Genomic DNA, 22,972 nt, shown 5'->3' with positions numbered 1-22,972 from the left:
ATAAGGTATTCAATTTTATGAATACTTCTGCCATGGATGAGCATTTAAATAGTTTCACTTTTGGCCTCTTACAATGTTACTCTGACCATTTTTGGACTTTGTAGGTTGTGTACAGGTGTTCATGTGTACTCATACTAATGAACGGATCTCTTGGTCATAGAACACATGAATGCAAACTATCATCCAAACTGCTTTTCAATAGCTCCATATGATGGTGTTCGTTGCTTTTCATCTCTGCAAATCTTAGGTAAATATTAGCCTTTTCAGTGTTAGGCAGTCAGGCGAAGGTATCCCATTAAGTTCTGTGTTTCCCTGATTACTAATGACAGTACTTTTGTAATGTATAAAGCTGCTCTCCCCACCCTTTTGGATGCAGCCATTTCCCCACCTCCCAACTACTGTCAGTCTGTGAACATCCTAGCTAGCTATTGGTTCATCAGTCAGCTTGCAAGTATCCTTCTCCATTATTGGTCCCATTAGTTGGGTGGGATTCTTAAAGATAGCTTCACTGCCATCTTTTCTCACTTGCTTTTCCTCCTCCTGGCTTTCCACTCTCTCTAGGGCACCCTTTCTCTTTCCTTTCTCTTTTCCTCTCATTTTCTCTCTTACCCTGCAGGGAGACACTCTGTTTGCTTACTAAACTCCCTTATGTGATTTCCCGTGTCCAGCATGGTTTCATGGGATTTCCTTACAACTTTTTCATACATTTATTGGATATTTGACTATTCTTATTCAAGAAGAGACTATTAATAATTTCATCCACTTTTTAAAAAACTGAGTCCTCATTCTTTGTACAATTATCTCTCAGTATCTGGGGTGGGGGCACTGATTCCAGGAACCCCCTCAAGATATGGAAATCCATGGATGCTCATGTCCCTTATATAAAATGGTATAGTATTTGCATATAATTTACATGTATCCTCTGATATACTTTAAATCATGTCTAAATTACTTATAATACCTAATACAATGTATATGCAATGGAAGTAGTTGTTGTACTATATTGTTTAGGGAGTGTCAAGAATAAATGTCTGTATGCATTCGGTACAGATTTAATTTTTTAAAACTATTTTCATTCCATGATTGCTTGAATCTATAGATGCAGTGGAACCCATGGATACAGAGAGTCAATTGTAATAGTTCTTTATATACTTGATAATATAGCTTTTTATTGGATATGAGTAATATAATATCTATTCACACTCCTTGGTTTGTCTTTTCTTTCCTTTATCATACCTTTTGATGAACAGAAGTCCCTCTTTATGATTTATAATCAAAATATTATTAAAATAGCTAACATCACTGGTATGGTGGTACACACCTGTAATCCCAGCAACTGGGGAGGTTAAGGCTGGAGGACTCCCAAGTTTGAGGCCAGCCTCAATGTAACTCAGTGGTAGAACATCCCTGAGTTCAATACTCCCTAGTGTCACACACACACACAAAAAAGAATATGTATGGTGACTCTCAAATGACAGACACTGTTTACTCTTCAAAGAATGATTGATTTAATCCTCATGATAACTTACAAGGAAAATCTTATTAACTCTTATTTTCAGATGAGGAGACTGAGTCATGGAGACATTTGAATATCTGACATCAGATATCTTCAAGTTGATTTCCCTTAAAAAATGGGTGACTTTTCACTTATTAAACTGTGATATTTGAGTTTAATTGGACAAATACAGGTATGTACAGAATAGACAGGCCATGGTCTTAGTCTGTTTTGTGTTGCTGTTACCAAAAGCTCAGTCCTTGTCCCCAACACCAATTTAATAAGGAGGATACAGTCTTGAGAAAAAGGAAAAAGAAGGTTTATTGCTTTGTTAGCAAAGGAGAAGCACAGGGGACTCCTGTTCCAGAGGCTATGATTCTGCCCATAAGGGGTCAAAGAGGATTCTCAAAGAAGCTATTCAAAGGCTACATTCCAGGTGTGCCTTGACAGAGGATCCCAGGTTTGTCCTAATGTGGTGTTGAAATTCACTTGTTAATTTCAGAGGCAGTCACTTCCTCAGTCTTCTGGTGCCATTTCCTTCCTGTACTCAAAGACAGGTAACTTGACTTGGAATGGGAAAAGGTAATCTTGTTTCCCTGCTCCCAGGTTAGGGAGGGAGGGAGAAGAGGAAAAGAAAAACATGTCCATTTTAAAATAAGCCTTAGTGGCAGAGCAACAAGGGCTATAGTCAAAGCATGAGATGGACCACTGCTACATTGCTACAATAAAATTCCTGAGGCTTCATACTTTAATAAAGAAGTGTGTTTAGTTCACAATTCTAAAGGTTCAAGACCATGGAGGTTGGCCTGGTGTGGTGGCTCAGGAAGTTGAAGCAGGAGGTCTCAAGTTCAAAGCCAGCCTCATTAACTCAGCAAGGCCCTAAGAAATTTAGCAAGACCCTGTCTCTAAATAAAATATAAAAAAGGACTGGGAATATGCTCAGTGGTTAAGCACACCTGGGTTCAATGCCTAATACCACAGAGAGAGACTCAGAGAAAAAGAGAGAGAGGGAGGGAAAGAATGAATTAGTATCCAAAAGTGAAGTCAGGATCTCAATCCAAGATGGTGGACTAGAGAGAGGCTGCGTTCATTGTTGCTGTGTAACTTGGGTTTCAAGCAGAGGATATCTTTCTTGGTGAGGCAGTTTTTGTAGCTTATCGATCCCCTGCTGTTTACCCCATTTGTCTACTGAGATAACCTGCATTCTGCCAGCATATTGACACCTTTTTGAGTGCAGATTGCTCACTGTCAGACACCTATCATCCGCCATTTGCCTGCTGCTTGCCTGTCCGTCTCCTGCCTTTCACATACCCATCACCCACTGCCCAAGGTTCACCTCCCGATCGTCCGATAGTAGACAGCAGACTGACCACAGACTGTCTTTGGAGCACCAGCTGCCTGCTGTTGCCTGGAAGTTCACTGTCACAGTACCTGCAGGTTTGGTTACATGTGGCTGCTACCATCTTGATACAACAGCCAGGACTTGTAGGGCCCCTGGCCGGAATGACTGAGCCCCGTCTCCAGGATCTTTCAGCCTGACAGATCACTCCCTGCCTCCGGGGCCCTCACATCAACTGACTTCTCCCCACCACCAGAACCCCCAGACCTACTGATTGCACCCCGCCTCCAGGGTCCCGCAACTAGACCGACAACACCCCACCTCCAGGACTCCTGCCTGACCAACTGCACTCCACCTCCAGGACCTCCAGTTGACCACACCCACACTCTGAGCTGCAGCTGCCCACTTGTCAACACATTTGGAAGCCAGAGTGGCCATCTTGGATAATCCTGGAAGCTGTATCTCCCATCTTTAGGTGGGGCAAATCCCATCCTGAGACGCCAGCTGGAGACTGGAAGCTTATTGTCAGATACCTCTCATACATCAAGCTACTGAAGACTGGGAGGTTTGAATACTACATGACTGTTATAGTATCGATTTTCTTTTTTCTCATTATCGAACAATTTTAAGTTTTTATTTCTTTACTTCCCTCGCTCTCTTTTCCTTTTGTTTACCTGTTCCCTTGGAGTCTCTTTCTCCCTTTTTCCATGCTAATAACCAACTTCTTTTGAGTATACTCGCACTCTTTCTATAATCTAGAACTTCTATATATTCTTTTTTTATCCCATTAACAGCTACATTCTACACCCCTCTGCATCCTCTTTGTCCTCCATTAGAAACTGTAGACCTTATTGCCAATCTATTTATTATACTGAAGATAATAATTGATCTCATTCTGTTTATTATGACAATATTGCTAATGTCCTCATAGGAGCTATTTGGTTTCGGGTTGCGTACTCTCTGAACTGGGCACTGCTGATATTGATCTCCCCCTTAAAGAAAAGATTTTGGAAACCTATAGGGTCACTATAAGCCTACAGTGGGGAAACTGTGATACCCAGATCTGCACTGCTAGAGGGGAAGATACATGAACAACATGAAAAAACAGGGGAAGAAAATGATCCAAACAAATCTAGATTCTGTATTAATAGAATCCAGTGACAGTATGATAGAAGAAATGTCAGAAAAGGACTTTAGATTATACATGATTAAAATGATTCGTGAAGCAAAGGATGGATAAGAGAGCAAATGAATGATCATCCAATAGGCAGTTGAAAGAGCAACTGCAGGAAGCAAAAGATCATTTCAACAAAGAGATAGAGATTCTCAAATAAAAACCAAACAGAAATCCTTGAAATGAAGGAAACAATAAACCAAATAAAAAACTCAATGGAAAGCATCACCAAAAGACTAGACCACTTGGAAGACAGAACCTCAGACAATGAAGACAAAATATTTAATCTTGAAAATAAAGTTGCCCAAGGAGAGAAGGTGGTAAGAAATCAAAAATGAAGTCAGGCACTGTGCCACATACTTATAATCCCAGCCACTCTGGAGGCTGAGGCAGGAGAACTGCAATTTCTAGGTAAACCTGGACAACTTAATGAGACCCTGACTCAAAAATGAAAAAAATAGAATGGGCTGGAGGTAAACTCAGTGGCAAAAAAAAGAAAAAATCCAAAATCGGCTGCAGACTACAGATCAATTTTTTAAAAATAGTCAACTTAAAAAAGCAGCCAATTCCTAGAACACACAACTAAAAAAAGAGGAAATCCAAAGTACCAAGAAATATGTGGAGATGTTTAAGGTCATTAATAATTGGAGAAATGCAATAAGACAGTATTTTTTACTGACTTAGATATGAAAAATGAGTATGTGTGACAATACAATAGTGGGCCAAAATGGGAAACCAGAACTTTCCTACAGTGCTAAGAGAGATAGAAATTTGAAACCAAGCTAGCTGTCCCCAGAAAAGTTGAAAATAAAAATAAATACAACTCATTGATTCTGTGTATGATGATGTGCAGTGAAGTGTTGTTTGAGGTAGCAAAGATGTGTGAGTAATTGGGCACGGTAAAACATGCCTGTAATCCTAGTGGCTCGGGAGACCCAGGGCAGAAAGATTGCAAGTTTGACACCAGCCTTAGCAATTTAGCAAGGCCCCAAGCAACTTAGTGAGACCCTGACTCAAAATAAAAAATAAAAACCCCACTGGGTTCAAACCCTGGAACCAAAAAAATTAAAAAAAAAATATGAAAGTAATTTATTTGTCCAACAGTAGAGGGAGGGATGTGATGAAAAGATGCACTGATCCTATTGACTCTTGAAGTTACCTGAATCTGTATGTGTAGCGACATGCTTAAATCTGTACACTGAATTTTCTTTAAAAAGATGGAGGGGGAAATAAGTTGGTGAAAGCATAAGTGACATACTACTTTTGTGTGTAGAATTATGACTATAAATTGAAGATGCACTGATCTCATTATTTCTTAGAAGTGAAGAAAAGCCTAAAAATAGAGGTCTTGTAGAGAGAAAAGAGAGAGTTCTACACTTATCGGTATGTTTTATTATCAATGTCTCTTGATTTCCCAAAATAGAATATAATAAAAACTTATTTGAATAGACAAACAGGTAAATGTGGGTATGTTTTACTAAAAAGAATGCTCCAAATTGAGTGTGTTCAGATTGAGTGTGGCAACAGCAAGTGATATATAATTCTGAGTAAAATTTCTTGAAGAATCTCCTCCACTGCTTGAATCTCCAGAAGACTAATTTAGAAATTTAACTGTACTATTCTTTGTACTTATAGGCAAGAGAATAAAAAAATTATGAATGTTGCAGAGTAAAAACATAGGAGTGCCATGGAAGCAGCCTTGTGTGCTTATGTTGTCTTTCACAGCCCAAGGGGTTTTTGTTTTTCAATCAAAGACTTCCCACAGCATCGATCCATCTGGGAAGAAATTGTGATATTACTGAAAGATAACAAGAACAAATGCAGCTCCCGTTGTCCACAATAGGAATGCAAGCCAAGGCTACTCCCTTGAAAGACTTTTCAGAATCCCTTATTTCTCTGCATTGCCATATCCACGATGTAATTCTACCACTGAATTTTAAGATTACCGTTTTTTCATCTGGAAAACAAGAACAAGAACTCTGGTCTTCAACTGAGATTGCTATAAAGGACTAACTGAAATGATAATTTGATAGAGCTGATCCAACCAACTACTAAATTCTCAAATAAATTTTCAACAAAACCTCCTGCACTTCTCCTCAATTTCACTCCCAACTTCAGTGATATGTCCTAAATTCTTGCCCCCATTTGGTTCTACAGATTGGGCTGCTTTCTATTTTCTCCTCACCAACCCAGGAATCCATTTTCTGAGATTTGTTAAGAAAGTTCTCACGTTTTCACTTGTTATTACCCTCTCTCCTACTCAGTTTGCTTCAGAATAAAATCCACACAATAAAATGCATTAATCTTAGGTCTTTAGTGAATATTAAAAATTGAGTACAACCATGCAAGCATCACGCGAAAAAGATGTAGGATGATCCAACCACCCCAAAATATTCTCTCCTTCATGGACCTTCCTGGTCAGTCCCTACTCCACACTAGAAGCAACCACTGGCTAGCTCCTATGACTGCAGAACAGTTTGGCCTATTCATGGATGGAATGTAAATAGAATCATAATCTTGTTTTATCTTGGAAATGGTTTCTTTAGCCCAACCTCGTGTTTCTGAGATCTATTTATTATAGTACAAACCTATGGTTCATTGTTTTAAAATGATTTAAAAAAAATTTTTACTGATTCTTTGTAGCCATACATAGCATTAGAATTCATTTTGACATACTTGTAAAAGCATAAAACATAATTTGTTCTATTTCAGTCCCCACTACTTCCACTTCCCTTCCACTCCTCCTTCCCCCTGTTCCCGTCCCTCTACTCAACTGATAATTCCCCTATTTACCAGTTTTTTAAATAGTGTCTTGTGGATGTACATGATGGTGACATTCACTGTGGTATATTCATACATGTACATAGAGAAGTTAGGTCAAATTCATTCCATTGTCTTTCACATAGAAGCATATTCTTTAGAGTTACATGTGTGCTTGGGTTTATAAGAAATTGACAGTGTTTCAAAACTGCCACCACCTTGTTACACACATGAGTGCGTATTGCCCCAAATATGATACTTTGCCTCTCAGAGCAGTGTTTCCACTAAATCTAAGGGTAGAACTTGGAATGATCTACCATGCCAAGGGCAAAACACTTGCTTCATATCCTTATGACCTTTAGTATTCAAAGGCATCTGTTTTTGCCAGGAGTTACAAGAATTCATAGATTGGAAGTAGAGATTATCATTTCTAATTCCTCACATCCTTGAACAACCTTGCAATGAAGGATTGAAATATCAGCAAGAATATCAGGTCTTCACTTTCTCAATCAAGAACCTAGAGTAGTGTTGCAGTTTCTCACCCTAGGAGCAGACTGAGTTCAGCACTCAGGGTGTTTATTTAGAAGTGCCCTTGGGATGCACATGGCCTAGGGAAGGGAGGGGACTGGGGCAGGGTTGAGCAGAGGGAAAAGCTCAGCTGCGGTTCAGGCTCAAAGACAGTCTCAGCCAATCCTGCAGGGAACTGTGGAGCTGAACCAGCCCTTCAGAGTTGTCCCAGGTGGAGCAGGGTGGCCAGAATTTCATGCCCCAGCCTGGAGCAGTCATTGGATGTGGGCTTCCCTGAGAAGAGCCACAGCCTTGGGTGAGGCATCTCTCCACAGCTGAAGGCACTGGCAGCTGAAGCCTGTGTCCCTGCACACCCGGGGCAACAAAACTTCATCTGAAGAACTAAAGCCTCCATCTCTCAGTCCTTATCAGGTACAAGTCCAATCCTGTTCATGTAAGATCTGTGGGCCCAGCAGCTCTCTAGGGCTGGTCCCTTCCATGTAAATACAGTGTGCTTCCATCTTGTGGTCCCACCATCTCAATATCCACTTACTCTCCCTCTCAGCCAGGCATTTCACTCCCATCCTCCTCTGATCCTGGAGTCCTTGGGTTCAGTCCCTCAACCTCGTTTTCCATCTCTTGCAACATTAGGAAAGGCAGAATTGCCTAACTGAATGGGCCCAAGGAGGAAGATATGGGTTTTTACATACATGCACCAACTTGTCTGTTTTCAACTTCCAATGCCTTCTCATTTCAAGTTGAAAAAGAATCAAAGACTTACCATGAGATACAAGACCCATGCTCTGGAGCTGCCTCTTCTTCCTTTCTATGCCCCAGACACAAACCAGCTTCCTTTCTTTCCTAAGAAAACCTAATCACCCAGCTCCACATTATGCTTGTTGTACTTGCTGATCCCTGAAAGTGAAAAATGCTGCTTTGGATCTTTACTTTTTCTCAAATGGGTCTCCTGCTCTGTGAGGACTTACCTGACCAAGTGTACTATCTGGGTCACCTGCATCCTAGGGAGACTATCCCAAGCAAGACAAAAAACAATATTTCTGTTTTCTCCAGAACTCTTCTCTGCACTTCTGCTGTAGAGTTCCCTCTAGGCCACACAGGCAACACTTACTCCTTCCTATTCTAGCCTAGAAACACAAGCTGAGCATGAAAATTATGAGGATGACCCTCTAACTAAGCACTTATTGATCACTGTGTATGTGCCTGGGACACTCCTGTCTCCATTCTCCTGCAAGCACAACCCACCTACTGTGGATACTGCCAGGACTTTGGTGGCCTCTGAGAGCAGAAGTGGGGAGACCTGCACTGTCCAGCTCACACCCTGCAAAGGGATTCCACATGCTCGAGTGTGTGAAGCATGGGAAGAGCTTCTTGGCACTGCACAGTCTCCTGTCCACCACACCCCAAGAAGCCACATGGTGTCCAGAGAGACTACCAGTAAGAATAAGACACAGCATACCTACATCCAGGTCCTACTGATGAAGGGAAGAATAAATGTGTTGCTCTAAAGTCTCAGATCCTCACGATGAGGAAATAAAGAAATTGGAATTATAAACTGGAACTTAGGATAAAACAGAAGGGACCCATGAGTTCCCTGAAATGTTTATAGATTTTCACATACATAGAGTTGTTAAAGGGGAAAATATGAAGCTTTCAGTATTTTCTCAATACTCAAGGGGAATCCACAGTTAATTTTTAATCTAAAATCATAACATTAGTTATAATTTTTGCAATTAAGAAAAATTATATAAAAAGTAATATACTATAAGAAACCCAGAAGAGCTAAAGTAATCCTTGGCAGGAGAATGAAACAGGGGGTATCGCAATACCAGAACTTCAAATATACTACAAAGCAATAGTAACAAAAACAGCATGGTATTGGCACCAAAATAGACAGGTAGGTCAATGGTACAGAATAGAGGACACGGACACAAACCCAAATAAATACAATTTTCTAATACTAGACAAAGGTGCCAAAAATATGCAATGGAGAAAAGATAGCCTCTTCAACAAATGGTGCTGGGAAAACTGGAAATCCACATGCAACAGAATGAAACTAAACCCCTATCTCTCACCCTGCACAAAAATCAACTCACAATGGATCAAGGACCTTGAAATCAGACCAGAGACCCTGCATCTTATAGAAGAAAAAGTAGGTCAAATCTTCACCTTGTTGGCTTAGGATCAGACTTCCTTAACAGGACTCCCATAGCACAAGAAATAAAAGCAAAATCAATAACTGGGATAGATTCAAACTAAATAGCTTTCTCTCAGCAAAGGAAACTATCAGCAATGTGAAGAGAGAGCCTACAGATGGGAGAATATCTTTGCCACTCATACTTCAGATAGAGCACTAATTTCCAGAATATATAAAGAACTCAAAAAACTCTACACCAAGAATACAAATAACCCAATCAACAAATGGGCTAAGGAAATGAACAGACACTTCACCGAAGAAGATCTACAAGCAATCAACAAACATATGAAAACATGTTCACCATCTTTAGTAATAAGAGAAATGCAAATCAAAACTACACTAAGATTCCATCTCACCCCAATTAGAATGGCTATATCAAGAACACAAGCAACAATAGGTGTTGGAGAGGATGTGGGGAAAAAAGTACATTCATACATTGCTGGTGGGGCTGCAAATTAGTGCAGCCACTCTGGAAAGCAGTGTGGAGATTCCTTAGAAAACTTGGAATGGACCTACCATTTGACCCAGCTATCCCACTCCTCGGCCTATACCCAAAGGACTTAAAATCAGCATACTACAGAGATACAGCCACATCAATGTTCATAGCTGCTCAATTCACAATAGCCAGACTATGGAACCAACCTAGATGCCTTTCAATTGATGAATGGATAAAGAAACTGTGGTATATATATACAATGGAATATTACTCAGCCATAAAGAATAATAAAATTATGGCATTTGCAGGCAAATGGATGAAATTGGAGAATATCATGCTAAGTGAGATAAGCCAATCTCAAAAATCCAAAAGAGGAATGATCTTACTGATAAGCGGATGATGACATGTAATGGGGGGGTGGGAGGGGTCAAGAGTGGAGAAAGGAGGGACTGTATAAAGGGAAAAGAGAGGTGGGAGGGGTGGGGGGAAGGAAAAAAATAACGGAATGAATCAAACATCATTACTCTATGTAAATGTATGAATATGCAAATGTATGCTCTTACTCCATGTACAAACAGAAACAACATGTATCCCATTTGCTTACAATAAAAAAAGTAATATACCATATTATTTAATCAGATCTATACTCAAGACATGTGCAAAGGGATATGGATGATTTTAGTGAAGAATATGGAACCTAATGTAAAAGGTGATAAAAATGGCTTTAAGCAAGAACTTAAAGAGATTTTTGTATATCAGTGCTCATGCAGCACTATTCGCAACAACCAAAAGGTAGAAAAACCCCAAATATCCATCAATGGATGGATGGACAAACAAAATGTTATGTATATACAGACTGGAACAGTGTCTAGTGTTGAAAAAGAAGGAAATTCTGATATATATTATAACATGGATGAGCACATTATACTGTTAAACCAGACACAAAACAACACATACTGTATCATTCCACTTGTTTTAGGTGCTATAGTAATCAAATTAATACAGAAAGAAATAAAGTAGAATAATGGATTCTGGCAGCTGGAGCAGAATATAATGGGAAGTATTGCCTAATGGGTAGAATACAACTTTGTGGTGAGAAAAATTCTGCACATGGATGGTTTTGATATTTGCACACTGAGAATGTCTTTTAAAATCACTAAAATGGTATATTATATGTTATATATACTTAACCTCAACAAAAGTACTTTTAAATTAAATGAAAAAAAAGTCGCATGGACATTCATAGTTGCTATACTTTCACTGTGAAGTGTGTTTAAAGTGTGCACACCTATATTCCCAGCAAGATTAGGGAAGATGAGACAGGATTGTGAGTTCAAAGCCAGCCTCAGCAAAAGCGAGGCACTAAGTAACTCAGTGAGACCCTGTCTCTAAATAAAATAAACAATAGGGCTTGGAATGTAGCTCAGTGATGGAGTAACCCTGAGTTCAATCCCCAGTCTCCCCCAGCCACACTAAAGCTCTTTAGTATTATAAAGAATCTTCTGGAAAGTGGACATGATCAAAGCATGGTATATTCGTGTATGCAGAGGTCAGACTTAATTGGTTAAAAGATCTAGTTTCTTCATGAGCAGTGGATGGTGGTGTCCCGGGAAGCACAGCATGCTATTATCTGTCAGGCTATGAGGTGCTCCTGGGCCTCACTTTAGTTGTAGCAAGGTCCAGGGGAAGTCTGGTAAAGGTCAGAGACCCTGATGCAACTTGCGGATGAAGTAAAGAAGCTCAGTCAGATTCTCAACATCATCCAATACTGACCCATGATTGTGGGGTCTGGAGGCATACACTACAGGGGAAGAAACAGACATAAGAAACGAGGTAGCCATAGCATCTAGACTATGGTAAGGGACCACAGGCACAACCATGTTCAGGAATAGGGTGAGTGTCCCTGAGAGGTGCTACAACCTCCTGTGGCAGCTTATTGGGTTGGAAGGTCCACTTCCATGGTCACGATGAACCTTAGTTGTCACAGTGGGAGAAAGCATTGGGTATCCTCAGAAATGCTAGCTCTTGGAGCTAGGGGTATAGCTCAGTTGGTAGAGTATTTGCCTTGCAAGCCCGAGGCCCTGGGTTCAATCCTTAGCACTGCCCAAAATTAAAAAAAGAAAATGTCAGTTCTTGGAGGTAACAGGGGATAGGTACTAGGGACAGGCCCAGACCAGAATTGCTGTATGGCTGAGATTGTCCATGGTTACTTCCAAGTTTTGAGTGGATTTGCCAGCTTTTCATTACTACAATGAAATACCTGTTGCAGACTACTTTGTAAAAATAGGGATTTCTTTTGACTCTTGATTTTGGAGAATGAAAGTCCAAACAGCATGATGCAGTCTCCTGTGAGTGTGCTCATTGACTGCATCATATGGTAAGGAGAGTGTGTATGTATATATCTCTGTGTATATGTGGTCTCTTCCTCTCTTTATAATGTCACTAGGATTCCATTCTCTTAAAACCATTAACGTAAAACTCATTGTTTTAATCAGCTTTTTCATCACTGTGAACAAAAGACCCAACAAGAACAACTTAAAGGAACATTTATTTTGGTTCAGGGTTTCATAGGTTCAGTCCATGGTTGGTCAACTCCATGGCTCTGCACCTCAGTGAGGCAGAACATTGTGGTGGAAGAGTGTGGCAGAGAAAAGCAGCTCAGGACATGTCAACCAGGAAGCAGAGAAAGAAGGATCAATACTTACCAAAAGCAAAATATAAACCCCAAAGATCCCCAGTGACCTACTTTTCCCCAGCCATACCCTATCTGCCTACAGTTACTGCCCAGCTAATCAATATCAGTAGATTAATTCAATGATCAGGTCTTACCTGTTATACTCTAATCCTTTCACTTATGAAAATTCTTACATTTTCACACACATGAGCTTTTAGTGGACACTTCATAGATAAACCATAACACTAATGCAGGACTAATTCTTCTGCATGAATTCAGAGGGGGACAATTCATATTTGAACCAAAACACTAAGATTAGGGGTGAGAGGCACAGTCACATTTACAATATACTCAACAGTCAAGATCAAGAGCATCCACTGGTGGCCAACACTTCTCCAAACTCAAAGGTCCAGATCCCTCTAGTTTCAGCCATAGAGGATCAGTCAGTGGCAAGAAGAATCTGGAGACCTCTGAATCCAGAATCCTAGAGGCATAAGAGTGGTCCAAGCATACAACCTCAGCAGTCATCGTGCGGTTTCCAGTAACATCCATGGAGACTTTTCTTACAGGTATGATGTCAGGAGCAGTCAGTGGGACAATTTCAGGGAGATCCAGTGGGATCCTATCCAGAGATAGCAAGCATGGACCAGGGTGCATTGCCTCATCAGGATCCAGTGGGGGACCCAAGGGTTGAAGATCTGGGGCACAGCAACATCCAGGAGACTTGGCAGGAAAATGGGGCCCAGCTCTCACAGATGCAGAATTGTTCATCAAATTTCTGTCCTCAAGCAAGGTCTGATACTCAGGACCTGAAGCTGTATTCCCGGTGCCCACCATTAGGACTCTTTTGGTCTGTGTCAAGACAGTAGGCTCAGGAGCCTCCAATTCCAAAGAACAACTACCACAGTCACGTTTGTTCATTGACCGGATCCTACCTGACTTTGGGAAGCGGCGATTAACTGTAGCGCTAAACTGCATATCAACATTTTTGGATGAGGTGCTGTGAGCCACAAGGTACATGGGGGTGCAGCTATAGCTCCTATGGTCCGTGGCAACAAGACATTTGAGACATTTTGTCCCTTGACTTGGGAGGTGTCTCAGGCTAGGTGCCACACTCCCAGAAATCTTTTTCTGTTTTGCTGAAGTGGTGGTTTTGGTGGACCTAGTACGTTTCTTCGACTGGGTCACGACAGGCAGCAGGGACCCATTCGGGACTGTCCCAGGCTTTGCATCAGCTCTGTAGCCAGAGGAGGGGCACCCGGACTCTGGACTCACAGGCGAACATAACAAGCCACCAGCCAGCATAGATCTCGAGGAACCAGAAGCCTCTGGAGACTGGAGGTACCTCAAGCCCAGTGCTGCTCTCCAGAGCGTCCGGTTCTCTCTCTCTGTGGTCAGCAGCTCTGGCCTGGCAGGCTTCCTGGGCTCAATGTGGTCTTCAATTGCACAGTCTTGCCTGCATTTCCACAGCTCATAGCTCTCAGGTTGCAGGATGCGCACAAAGGCGTCCATGGAGAAGCTGACCCTGGCCTCCCCACAGCTGCACTGAGATGCCACTTTGCCATAATCGATCCATCGCGGGGTGGCAAAATTGATGGCCTCTGCACAGTTGAAGCCATGGTTGAAGCCAGCGTGGTAGCCATAGGGAAATGTCACCATGAACTCCCCGGCCTCCTGAGTGACGCGGTTGAAGGGAATGCCATTCTCCTTGAGGACTGTGGGTGAGATGAGGGCCACCTTGTGCCTCAGGAAGGCCTCACAGCCCTGGGAACTGCCCGGGAAAAGCTCCCTGGCCAGGCGCTCCAGGCGCTGCCCGTGTTCAGGGGGCACCGCATACCATGTTTTGGGCTCCCCAAAGTGCAGGTAGTTGATGCTATAAAGGTCCATGTCCTCAGTGTGCCATGCAAAGGTCGTCTTCCACATACCAAAGTACAGGTAGGGCCTGTTGACACCCTGGATGACAACTCCACATTCCTGTTCCAACAGGCCCAGAATGGTTCCCAGGTGTCCCAGGTTCCACTCTTTAGTGTTTTCATCAAATAAGGAGCCACTGATGTCAGCACCATAAATTGGTGAGTCATAGAGGCGGTTCTTCCAGTACTTCCTCTCCAAATCTTCAAAATTCAGGTGTGGGGGAGTTCTATACTTTTCACTGTTTGCCAGGAGGTGATACTCTCCCACTGTCATGGCTTTCTTCTTTTTGTGGTATTGAGTAAATACACCTTCCTTTCCAGAGACCACCTGCTGCAGGGGAGTGGCTATTAAGATGTCCCTGATATCATCATAGGACTGTCTGGCTCTCCATTCCTTGGGTGGAATTACCTTGGCCAGGCCAGCTCTGTGTGCCCCTTGGGATTCCATGTAAGCAATGTACTTGTTGAAATCTGAGAAATCTTCCATGGTTGGGTGGAATGTCATGATGATGGAACTTCTTTTCTTAATACCAGAGTGCTCAGACTTCATGGCTGCAATATACTCAGCAGTAGATTCTAAAACCTTAGAAGTATTATAGATTCCTGAGAATATTTGAGGGTTATTATTGTTTCCTCCTCCTCCTCCTCCTCCTCCTTCTTTTCTTTCCTTCCTTCCTTGCTCCCTCCCTTCCTTTATTCTTTTAAGTATGTTTGTTTATCTATGAGGCAGTAACCCAGTCTTTGAGCCTCTGACTCAATGGTATATCATTTCCAGCTTTGCTGATTCACCAAAAGTACTCTATTCTGATCAGCAGATGTTTTACCCAAAGAAAATTAAGTATCTCAGTGGAGCAGACACCCCAACCCAAAAGCTGGCTCAGCCTGCAGCTCAGTAAGGTTCCCTTTGTTGGGGCAACAACTATCTGTGAAGACTGATTCTCAACTTATTTCCTTAATTAGTTTCTGACTCCACTGTACCAGAAAATCTCTGAAGGAAGTTCAAACATTAAACTTAAATAATACAGAAAAATTAAAAAGAATGAATGACAAGAAACATTCAGGTAGCCTCAAGCTAAACAAAATTGACATATCAGTGAAAACATTGGAACTCATAATACAGAAAAGAGGAGTATCTTATTGTACCAATAAGAAAAGTAAGTTTGAAAATAAATGGGTTAAGTTTTCAACTCAGAAACTGGATGAATCAACAAAGACAAATTTATGTACGAAATATATCATGCAACAGAAACCATAACACCAATAAGAATGATGACAAAAAACAAATATTGATCCTTTGGAAAGACCATTAGAAATGAAAAATTGTAGCCAGGAAGAGAATACAGAACAAATACAAATAAACCATATTATGATAAATTGGGGGACATAGCTAAAAACCCAGTGGAAATTTTTTAAAATTAAAATTGAATCTTAAATTTAAGTCAAAATTGTAACAACTTGGTCTTACTGATTTTGAAAACTTAAGTAAAATAGATAATTTTCTCAAAAGTGCATGCAGATAACTCAAACTAGTCAAGAAAATTGAAATAATTAGATTATCTAATAAAAATGACAAAAATATAAAAGTGCTTTAAAAGCAGACCCCTTAGGAATGATAATGATCAAATTATACTTATATTGTATGCAGGTACAAATACATAACAAATCCAAACATTATAGCAGGGCATCGTGGTCCATGCCTATAATCCCAGCAACTCTGGAGTCTGAGACAGAAGGATCAGAAGTTCGAGTCCATTCTCAGCAACTTAGGAAGACTCCTGAACAACTTAGTGAGACCCTGTCTCAAAACAAAAAATGAAGAGGCTTAAGAATGTAGCTCAGTAATAAAGTACCCTGGTACCTTAACAAACAAACAAAAACCAACCATTATGTGTAATTATAATGTAGCAATAAAAATAACGGGAAAAGATGACCCCCCAAAACCCTAAAACTCATATCATTTTATATGATATGATTCCCTTACCTTCTTTTCTGTGACTTTTTTAGAATATGATTTGGTTTTATGTTACGAGGCTATGAGCATAACCTTGATACCAAAACCAGAACAAGCCCCACTAGAAATTCCACAGGTTCAAATTTATCTAATGGCAAACTGACAAAAATATTAAAGAAAATAAATTAAATCTTTAATATAGCTGGGTACTAAAAGGATAATACACCTCAGTTTTTGTTTTTATTTGTTTGGTTATTTTAGAATTAACCTTTGAATACTTAACGCTTTAGAGGGAAAACCCAATTTTAATTATATAACTTTGTACAAAACTTGAGTTATGTAAGATTTAAATGAAAATATGCTATCAAGAAAAAATAAATAGAAAGTTAATACTTCATATATTGTCAGGATGACTTAAAAATCCAGCAGCATGACTGTTTATATAAATAGATGAAAAAAGGACATCACATCATTTCATGTGAAATCTAATTAAAATAATTTAATCTCTTAATTATTTTAATATATGTTTTGTATGTAGCCTCTGATTTTTAAAAAGAGAAATTCCCTTCATATAGAGTACTGTGTAACAGATTTCAAGCAAAAATTAATCATAAGAGACAAAGAAAGTCACTGTATCTTAGTAAAGGGAACAATCCAATAAGAAGATAAAACAATAGTAAATATTTATGTCCCAAATGTCAATACAGACAATTACATGGAAAAATACCCCATGGTATTAAATTCCACATAGACCCCAAAACAATAATAGTAGGTGTTTTCAGTACACCATTATCACCAATAGACAGGTCATCAAAAACAAAATCAATTAAGATATCTCCAACTTAAATAACAGTATAAATGTAATGGACCTAATGGATGTCTATAGAATATTCCACCACAGAACAGATGAATTTTCCTTCCTCTCAGCTGCACATGGAACTTTTCCCAAAATAGACCATATTCTAGGTCACAAAACAAATCTTAGCAAATACAAAATATATATATATATATATATAATCCCATGTATTCTATTAGATCATAATGGAATGAAGCTATAAATCAACAGCAAGAAAAATAATAGAAACCACATAAACACATGGAGATTGCACAATACTCTTAAATGAAGAAGAGATGAAAGAAGAAATAAGATTAGAAATCAAGAGATTCTTAAAAATGCATGAGAACAGAGATACAAAATATCAAAATTTCTACGACAGTATGAGAGCAGTTCTAAGAGAAAAGTTTATAGCATTGAGTGCCTACATTAAACAATTAGATAGGACTAGGGAGATAGCTCAGTGGTAGAGTGCCTGCCTAGCAAGCGTGAGGCCTTGGGTTTGATCCCTAGTACCGCAAAAATAAAAATAAAAAAAATTTGGAAAGCTTCCAAATAAATAACTTTATGCTCTATGTCAAGGTCTTAGAAAAAGAAAAACTTAGCTCAAAACCAGTAGAAGACAGGAAATAACTACAATCAGAACCAAAATCAATGAAATGAGTATAAAAAAAAATACGCAAGGCAACAAAGAGTTGGTTCTTTGAAAAGATGAATGAGATTGACAACCCTTAGCCAAATTAAACAAACAAAAAAGGGTGAGAAGATGCAAATCAATAAGATCAGAGATGAAAAAGGAGTTATCACCACACACTCTTCTAAAATTAGAACCTATTTTGAAAAATTTCACTCCAATAAACTGGTAAATCTGAAACACATCGACAAATTTTATATGACCTTCCCAAATTGAATCAGGAGATAAAGAAAAACAAAGCAGACCAATATTCAAGCAATAAAAATGAAACAGCACAAAAGCGTTAAAAAAAAAAAAGAACAGAAAAGCCCAGGACATGATAGATTCTCAGCTGGCATTCCACCACACTCTGAACCAGTCTTTCTTAAATTATTCCATGAAGATGAATAGGAGGGAACATTCCCAAACACATTTTATGAAGCCAGTATAACCCTGGTACCAAATTAGAAAGATACATCAAGGAAAGAAAACTATAGGCCAACATCTTTGATGACGAACATAGAGGCAAAATCCTTAATAAAATATTAGCAAACTGCATTCAAAAACACATCAAAAAGATAACACACCATGATCAAGTAGGTTTCATCCCAAGGATGCAAGGTTGGTTCAACATATGCAATAAATGTAATTCACTTTTTAAACAGAATTAAGGATAAAAATCACATGATCATCTCAATAGATGCAAAAAGGGCTTTGATGAAATTCAACACTCATTCATGTTAAAAACACTGGAGGAGCTAGTGATCTAAGAAACTTACCTCAACATCATAAAGCTCATTTATGACAAACTGAAGCCAACATCATACTAAATGAAGGACAAAATAAAAGAATTTCCTCTAAAATCAAGAACAAGACAAGGCTTTCCACTCTCACCACTCGTACTCAATACTGTCCTTGAAACATTAATCAGAGCAATCAGGCAAGAAAAGGAAATCAAAGGGAGAAAAATAAGAAAAGATGAATCAAACAATCTGCTTACTGATGATATGATCCCATATCTAGAAGACTCAAAATACTCAACCAGAAGACTTCTAGAGCTATAAATTTAGCAAAGTAGCAGTATACAAATTCAACACCCACAAATCAACAGCTTTCCTATACTATAACAGTGAATCATCTAAGAAGAAATCAGATAAATTATTTTATTCATAAGAACCAGAAAAAAAAACACTTGCAAATTAGTCTAAGAATATAAAAAAGCACTACAATGAAAATTGTAGAGCACTGAAGAAAGAAATTGAAGAAGACGTTAGAAGATGAAAAGACATTCCATGTTTTTTGGATAGAGAGAATCAAAATTGCAAAATGGCCATACTACCAAAAGCAATATACAGAATGGATAAAGAAACTGTGGTATATTATATACACAATGGAATATTATTCAGCCATAAAGAAGTCTAATACAATGGCATTTGCAGACAAATGGATGGAATTGGAGAATATCATTTTAAGTGAAATAAGCCAGTCCCAAAAAACCAAAAGCTGAATGTTTTCCCTGATAAGTGGACGATGATATGTAATGGGGGTGGGGGTGAGAGAAGAATGGAAGAACTTTAGATTATGTAGAGGGAAATGAGAGGAAGGGGGTGTGAAAAATGGTGGAATGAGACAGACATCATCACCCTATGTACATGTATAATTACACGAATGGTATGAATATACTTTGTGCACAACCATAGAAATGAAAAGATGTACCCCATGTGTGCACAATGAATCAAAATGCAATCTGTAAAAATAAAAAAAATATGCAATGGAGAAAAGATAGCCTCTTCAACAAATGGTGCTGGGACAATTGGAAATCCATATGCAACAGAATGAAACTAAACCCATATCTCTCACCATGCACGAAACTAAACTCAAAATGGATTAAGGACCTCGGAATCAGACCAGAGACCCTGCAGATTATAGAAGAAAAAGTAGGTCCAAATCTTCACCTTGTTGGTCTAGGACCAGACTTCCTTAACAGGACTCCCATAGCACAAGAAATAAAAGCTAGAATCAACCACTGGGATAGATTCAAACTAAAAAGCTTTCTGTCAGCAAAGGAAACTATCAGCAATGCGAAGAAAGAGCCTACAGAGTGGGAGAATATCTTTGCCAATCATACTTCAGATAGAGCACTAATCTCCAGAATCTATAAAGAACTCAAAAAACTCTACTCCAAGAATTCAAATAGTCCAGTCAACAAATGGGCTAAGGAAATGAATAGACACTTCACAGAAGAAGATCTACAAGCAATCAACAAACATATGGAAAAATGTTCAACATCTCTAGTAATAAGAGAAATGCAAATCAAAACCACCCTAAGATTCCATCTCACCCCAATTAGAATGACGATTATCAAGAATACGAGCAACAACAGGTGTTGGCGAGGATGTGGGGAGAAAGGTACACTCATACACTGCTGGTGGGGCTGCAAATTAGTGCAGCCACTATGGAAAGCAGTGTGGAGATTCCTTAGAAAACTTGGAATGGAACCACCATTTGACCCAGCTATCCCACTCCTTGGCCTATACCCAAAGGACTTAAAATCTGCATACTACAGAGATACAGCCACATCAATGTTCATAGCTGCTCAATTCACAATAGCCAGACTGTGGAACCAACCTAGATGCCCTTCAATTGATGAGTGGATAAAGAAACTGTGGTATATATATACAATGGAATATTACTCAGCCATAAAGAATGATAAAATTATGACATTTGCAGGCAAATGGATGAAATTGGAGAATATCATGCTAAGTGAGATAGGCCGATCTCAAAAAGCCAAAGGACGAATGATATCGCTGATAAGTGGAGGATGACACATAATGGGGGGGAGGGAAGGGTTAGAGTTAGGGTTAGGGAGGGGGGCAAGTATGGAGGAAGGAACTACTGTATAGAGGGTAAAGAGGGGTGGGAGGGGTGGGGGGAAGGGAAAAAATAACAGAATGAATCAAACAACATTGCTCTATGTAAATTTATGATTACACAAATGGTATGCCTTTACGCCATGTACAAACAGAGAAACAACATGTATCCCATTTGTTTACAATAAAATAAATAAATAAATAAATAAATAAATTTTTTAAAAAAGCAATATATGGATTCAATGCAATCCCCAATAAAATACCAATGACATTCTTCAGAGAATTAGAAAAAAAAAACTCTTAAATTCATTCAGAATAATAAAAGAGCCAAAGCAATTATAAGCAAGAAAAGTGAAGAGGCATCATAATGCCCGATCTGAAATTATACTACAAAGGTGTAGTAATAAAAACACCATGGTATTGGCATTAAAATAGATAGGAAGACCAATGGAACAGAATAGAAAACACAGAGTCAAATCTGTAAACCTATAGCTGTATGATATTTGACAAAGTTACCAAAAATATATTTTGAAAGATAGCCTTTTAAACAAATGGTGCTGGGAAAACTGAATAGCTATATGTAGAAAAATTAAATTAGAATCCTGTGTATCACTCTGAACAAAACTCAAATCAAAATGGATCAAAGACAATAATTAGTCCAGAAACTTTACAAGAAGGAAACACAGGGCCAACACTCCATCATATATATGGTACTGACTTCCATAACAAGACTTCAAAGCACAAGAAATAAAACCAAGGATCAATAAGTGGGATGCCATCAAACTAAAAGTTTTCTGCATAGCAAAGGAAATGATTAAGAGCATGAAGAGAAAGCCTACAGAATGGCAGAAAATCTTGGCTATCTATTCCTCTGATTGGGGATTAATATCCAGAATATACAAAGAACTCAAAAAACACCAAAAAACAAATAATCAATAAATGAGCAAAAAAACTAACCAGAAACTTCTCAAAAGAAAAAACACAATGACCAAGAAATATATGAAGAAAATGTTCAAAATCTCTAGCATTTAGGGAAATGCAAACCAAAACTATACTAAGATTTCCTCTGGCTCCAATCAGAACGGCAATGATCAAGAATATGAACAATAATAAGTGCTGGCAAGGTTGTGGTGGAAAAGAAACACTTGTACATTGTTGGCGGAACAGCAGACTTGGACAGTCACTCTGGAAAGCAGAATGGAGATTCCTCAAATAACTAGGGATGGAACCACCATATGATCCAGCAATCCCACTCCTTGGTATTTTCCCCCCAAAATCTGAAATCAGCATACTACAGTGATACAGCCACGTCAAGGTTTATAGCAGCACAATTCACAAATAGTTAAATTATGGAATCACCCCAGATGCCCATCAATAGATAAATGGATTAAGAAATTGTGGTATATACATGCAATGGAGTCATAAAAAGGAATGAAATTATGGCATTTGCCATCAAATGGATGGAAATGGAGAATATTATGCTAAGTGGAATAAGCCAGACTCAGAAACTCAAAGGTCAAATGTTTTCCCTCATGTGTGAAAGCTAGAGTAAAATAAAGGAAAGCGGGAGGGAAGGATAGGATAACATAAAGAACCAATCAAATAGAAATTAATAGAGGAGCAAAAGGAAGTCTAGCAGAGTAGAAGGAGAATGGGGGGGGGGGGTGGAAGATGGGAAGGAAAGGGGAAGGGAGAAGCGGGGGATCATGAACTGAAATTGATTTCCATGCATCTGAGTTTGTCGGGATGAACCCAACTACTATGTATAACTATAAAGCTCTATTGTTTTTTAAAGAGTTTCTTTGTAAAGTAACAAGGAGGTAAACAGTAACAAAGCACATATTTATAAAGGTCCAATAATCATTATTCTTAGTAGGTAAACAGAAACATTCTAATTAAAATTCAGTCACTGTTTATGATTAAGAAAAAAAGTTATTAGAAATACTGGGTTCAGCAAAGTTTCTAGAGACAAAGTCAGCATATAGAAATCTATAACATACTGTACACCAGATAACAATCGATTACAAAATGGAATAACAAAAGCATTTCAACCTTCTTTTTAAATTTTATTTGGTGCTGGGTATTGAACCCAGGTTCTTATGTGTTCTATGCGCATGCTCTACCGCTAAA

At 39.0% G+C, this 22,972-nt stretch overlaps 1 protein-coding gene across 1 annotated transcript; it reads right to left on the bottom strand.

The window, feature by feature from the left end:
• Positions 1–12,951: 12,951 nt before the first annotated feature.
• LOC306639896 (lysine-specific demethylase 4D-like) lies at positions 12,952–15,063 on the bottom strand (the record flags this gene model as incomplete). The annotated part of the gene is made up of 1 exon (XM_079103575.1): positions 12,952–15,063. The coding sequence occupies one exon, from the start codon at positions 15,061–15,063 to the stop codon at positions 12,952–12,954; it is 2,112 nt and encodes a 703-aa protein (XP_078959701.1).
• Between the last annotated feature and the right edge of the window lie 7,909 nt (positions 15,064–22,972).

Source organism: Sciurus vulgaris (genome assembly GCF_902686455.1).
Source record: "Sciurus vulgaris genome assembly, chromosome: 11".
In the NCBI taxonomy this organism is placed as follows: Eukaryota; Metazoa; Chordata; class Mammalia; order Rodentia; family Sciuridae; genus Sciurus; species Sciurus vulgaris.
Note: the sequence above shows the minus strand (reverse complement) of the source record. Positions and strands in the feature narration are given on the sequence as shown.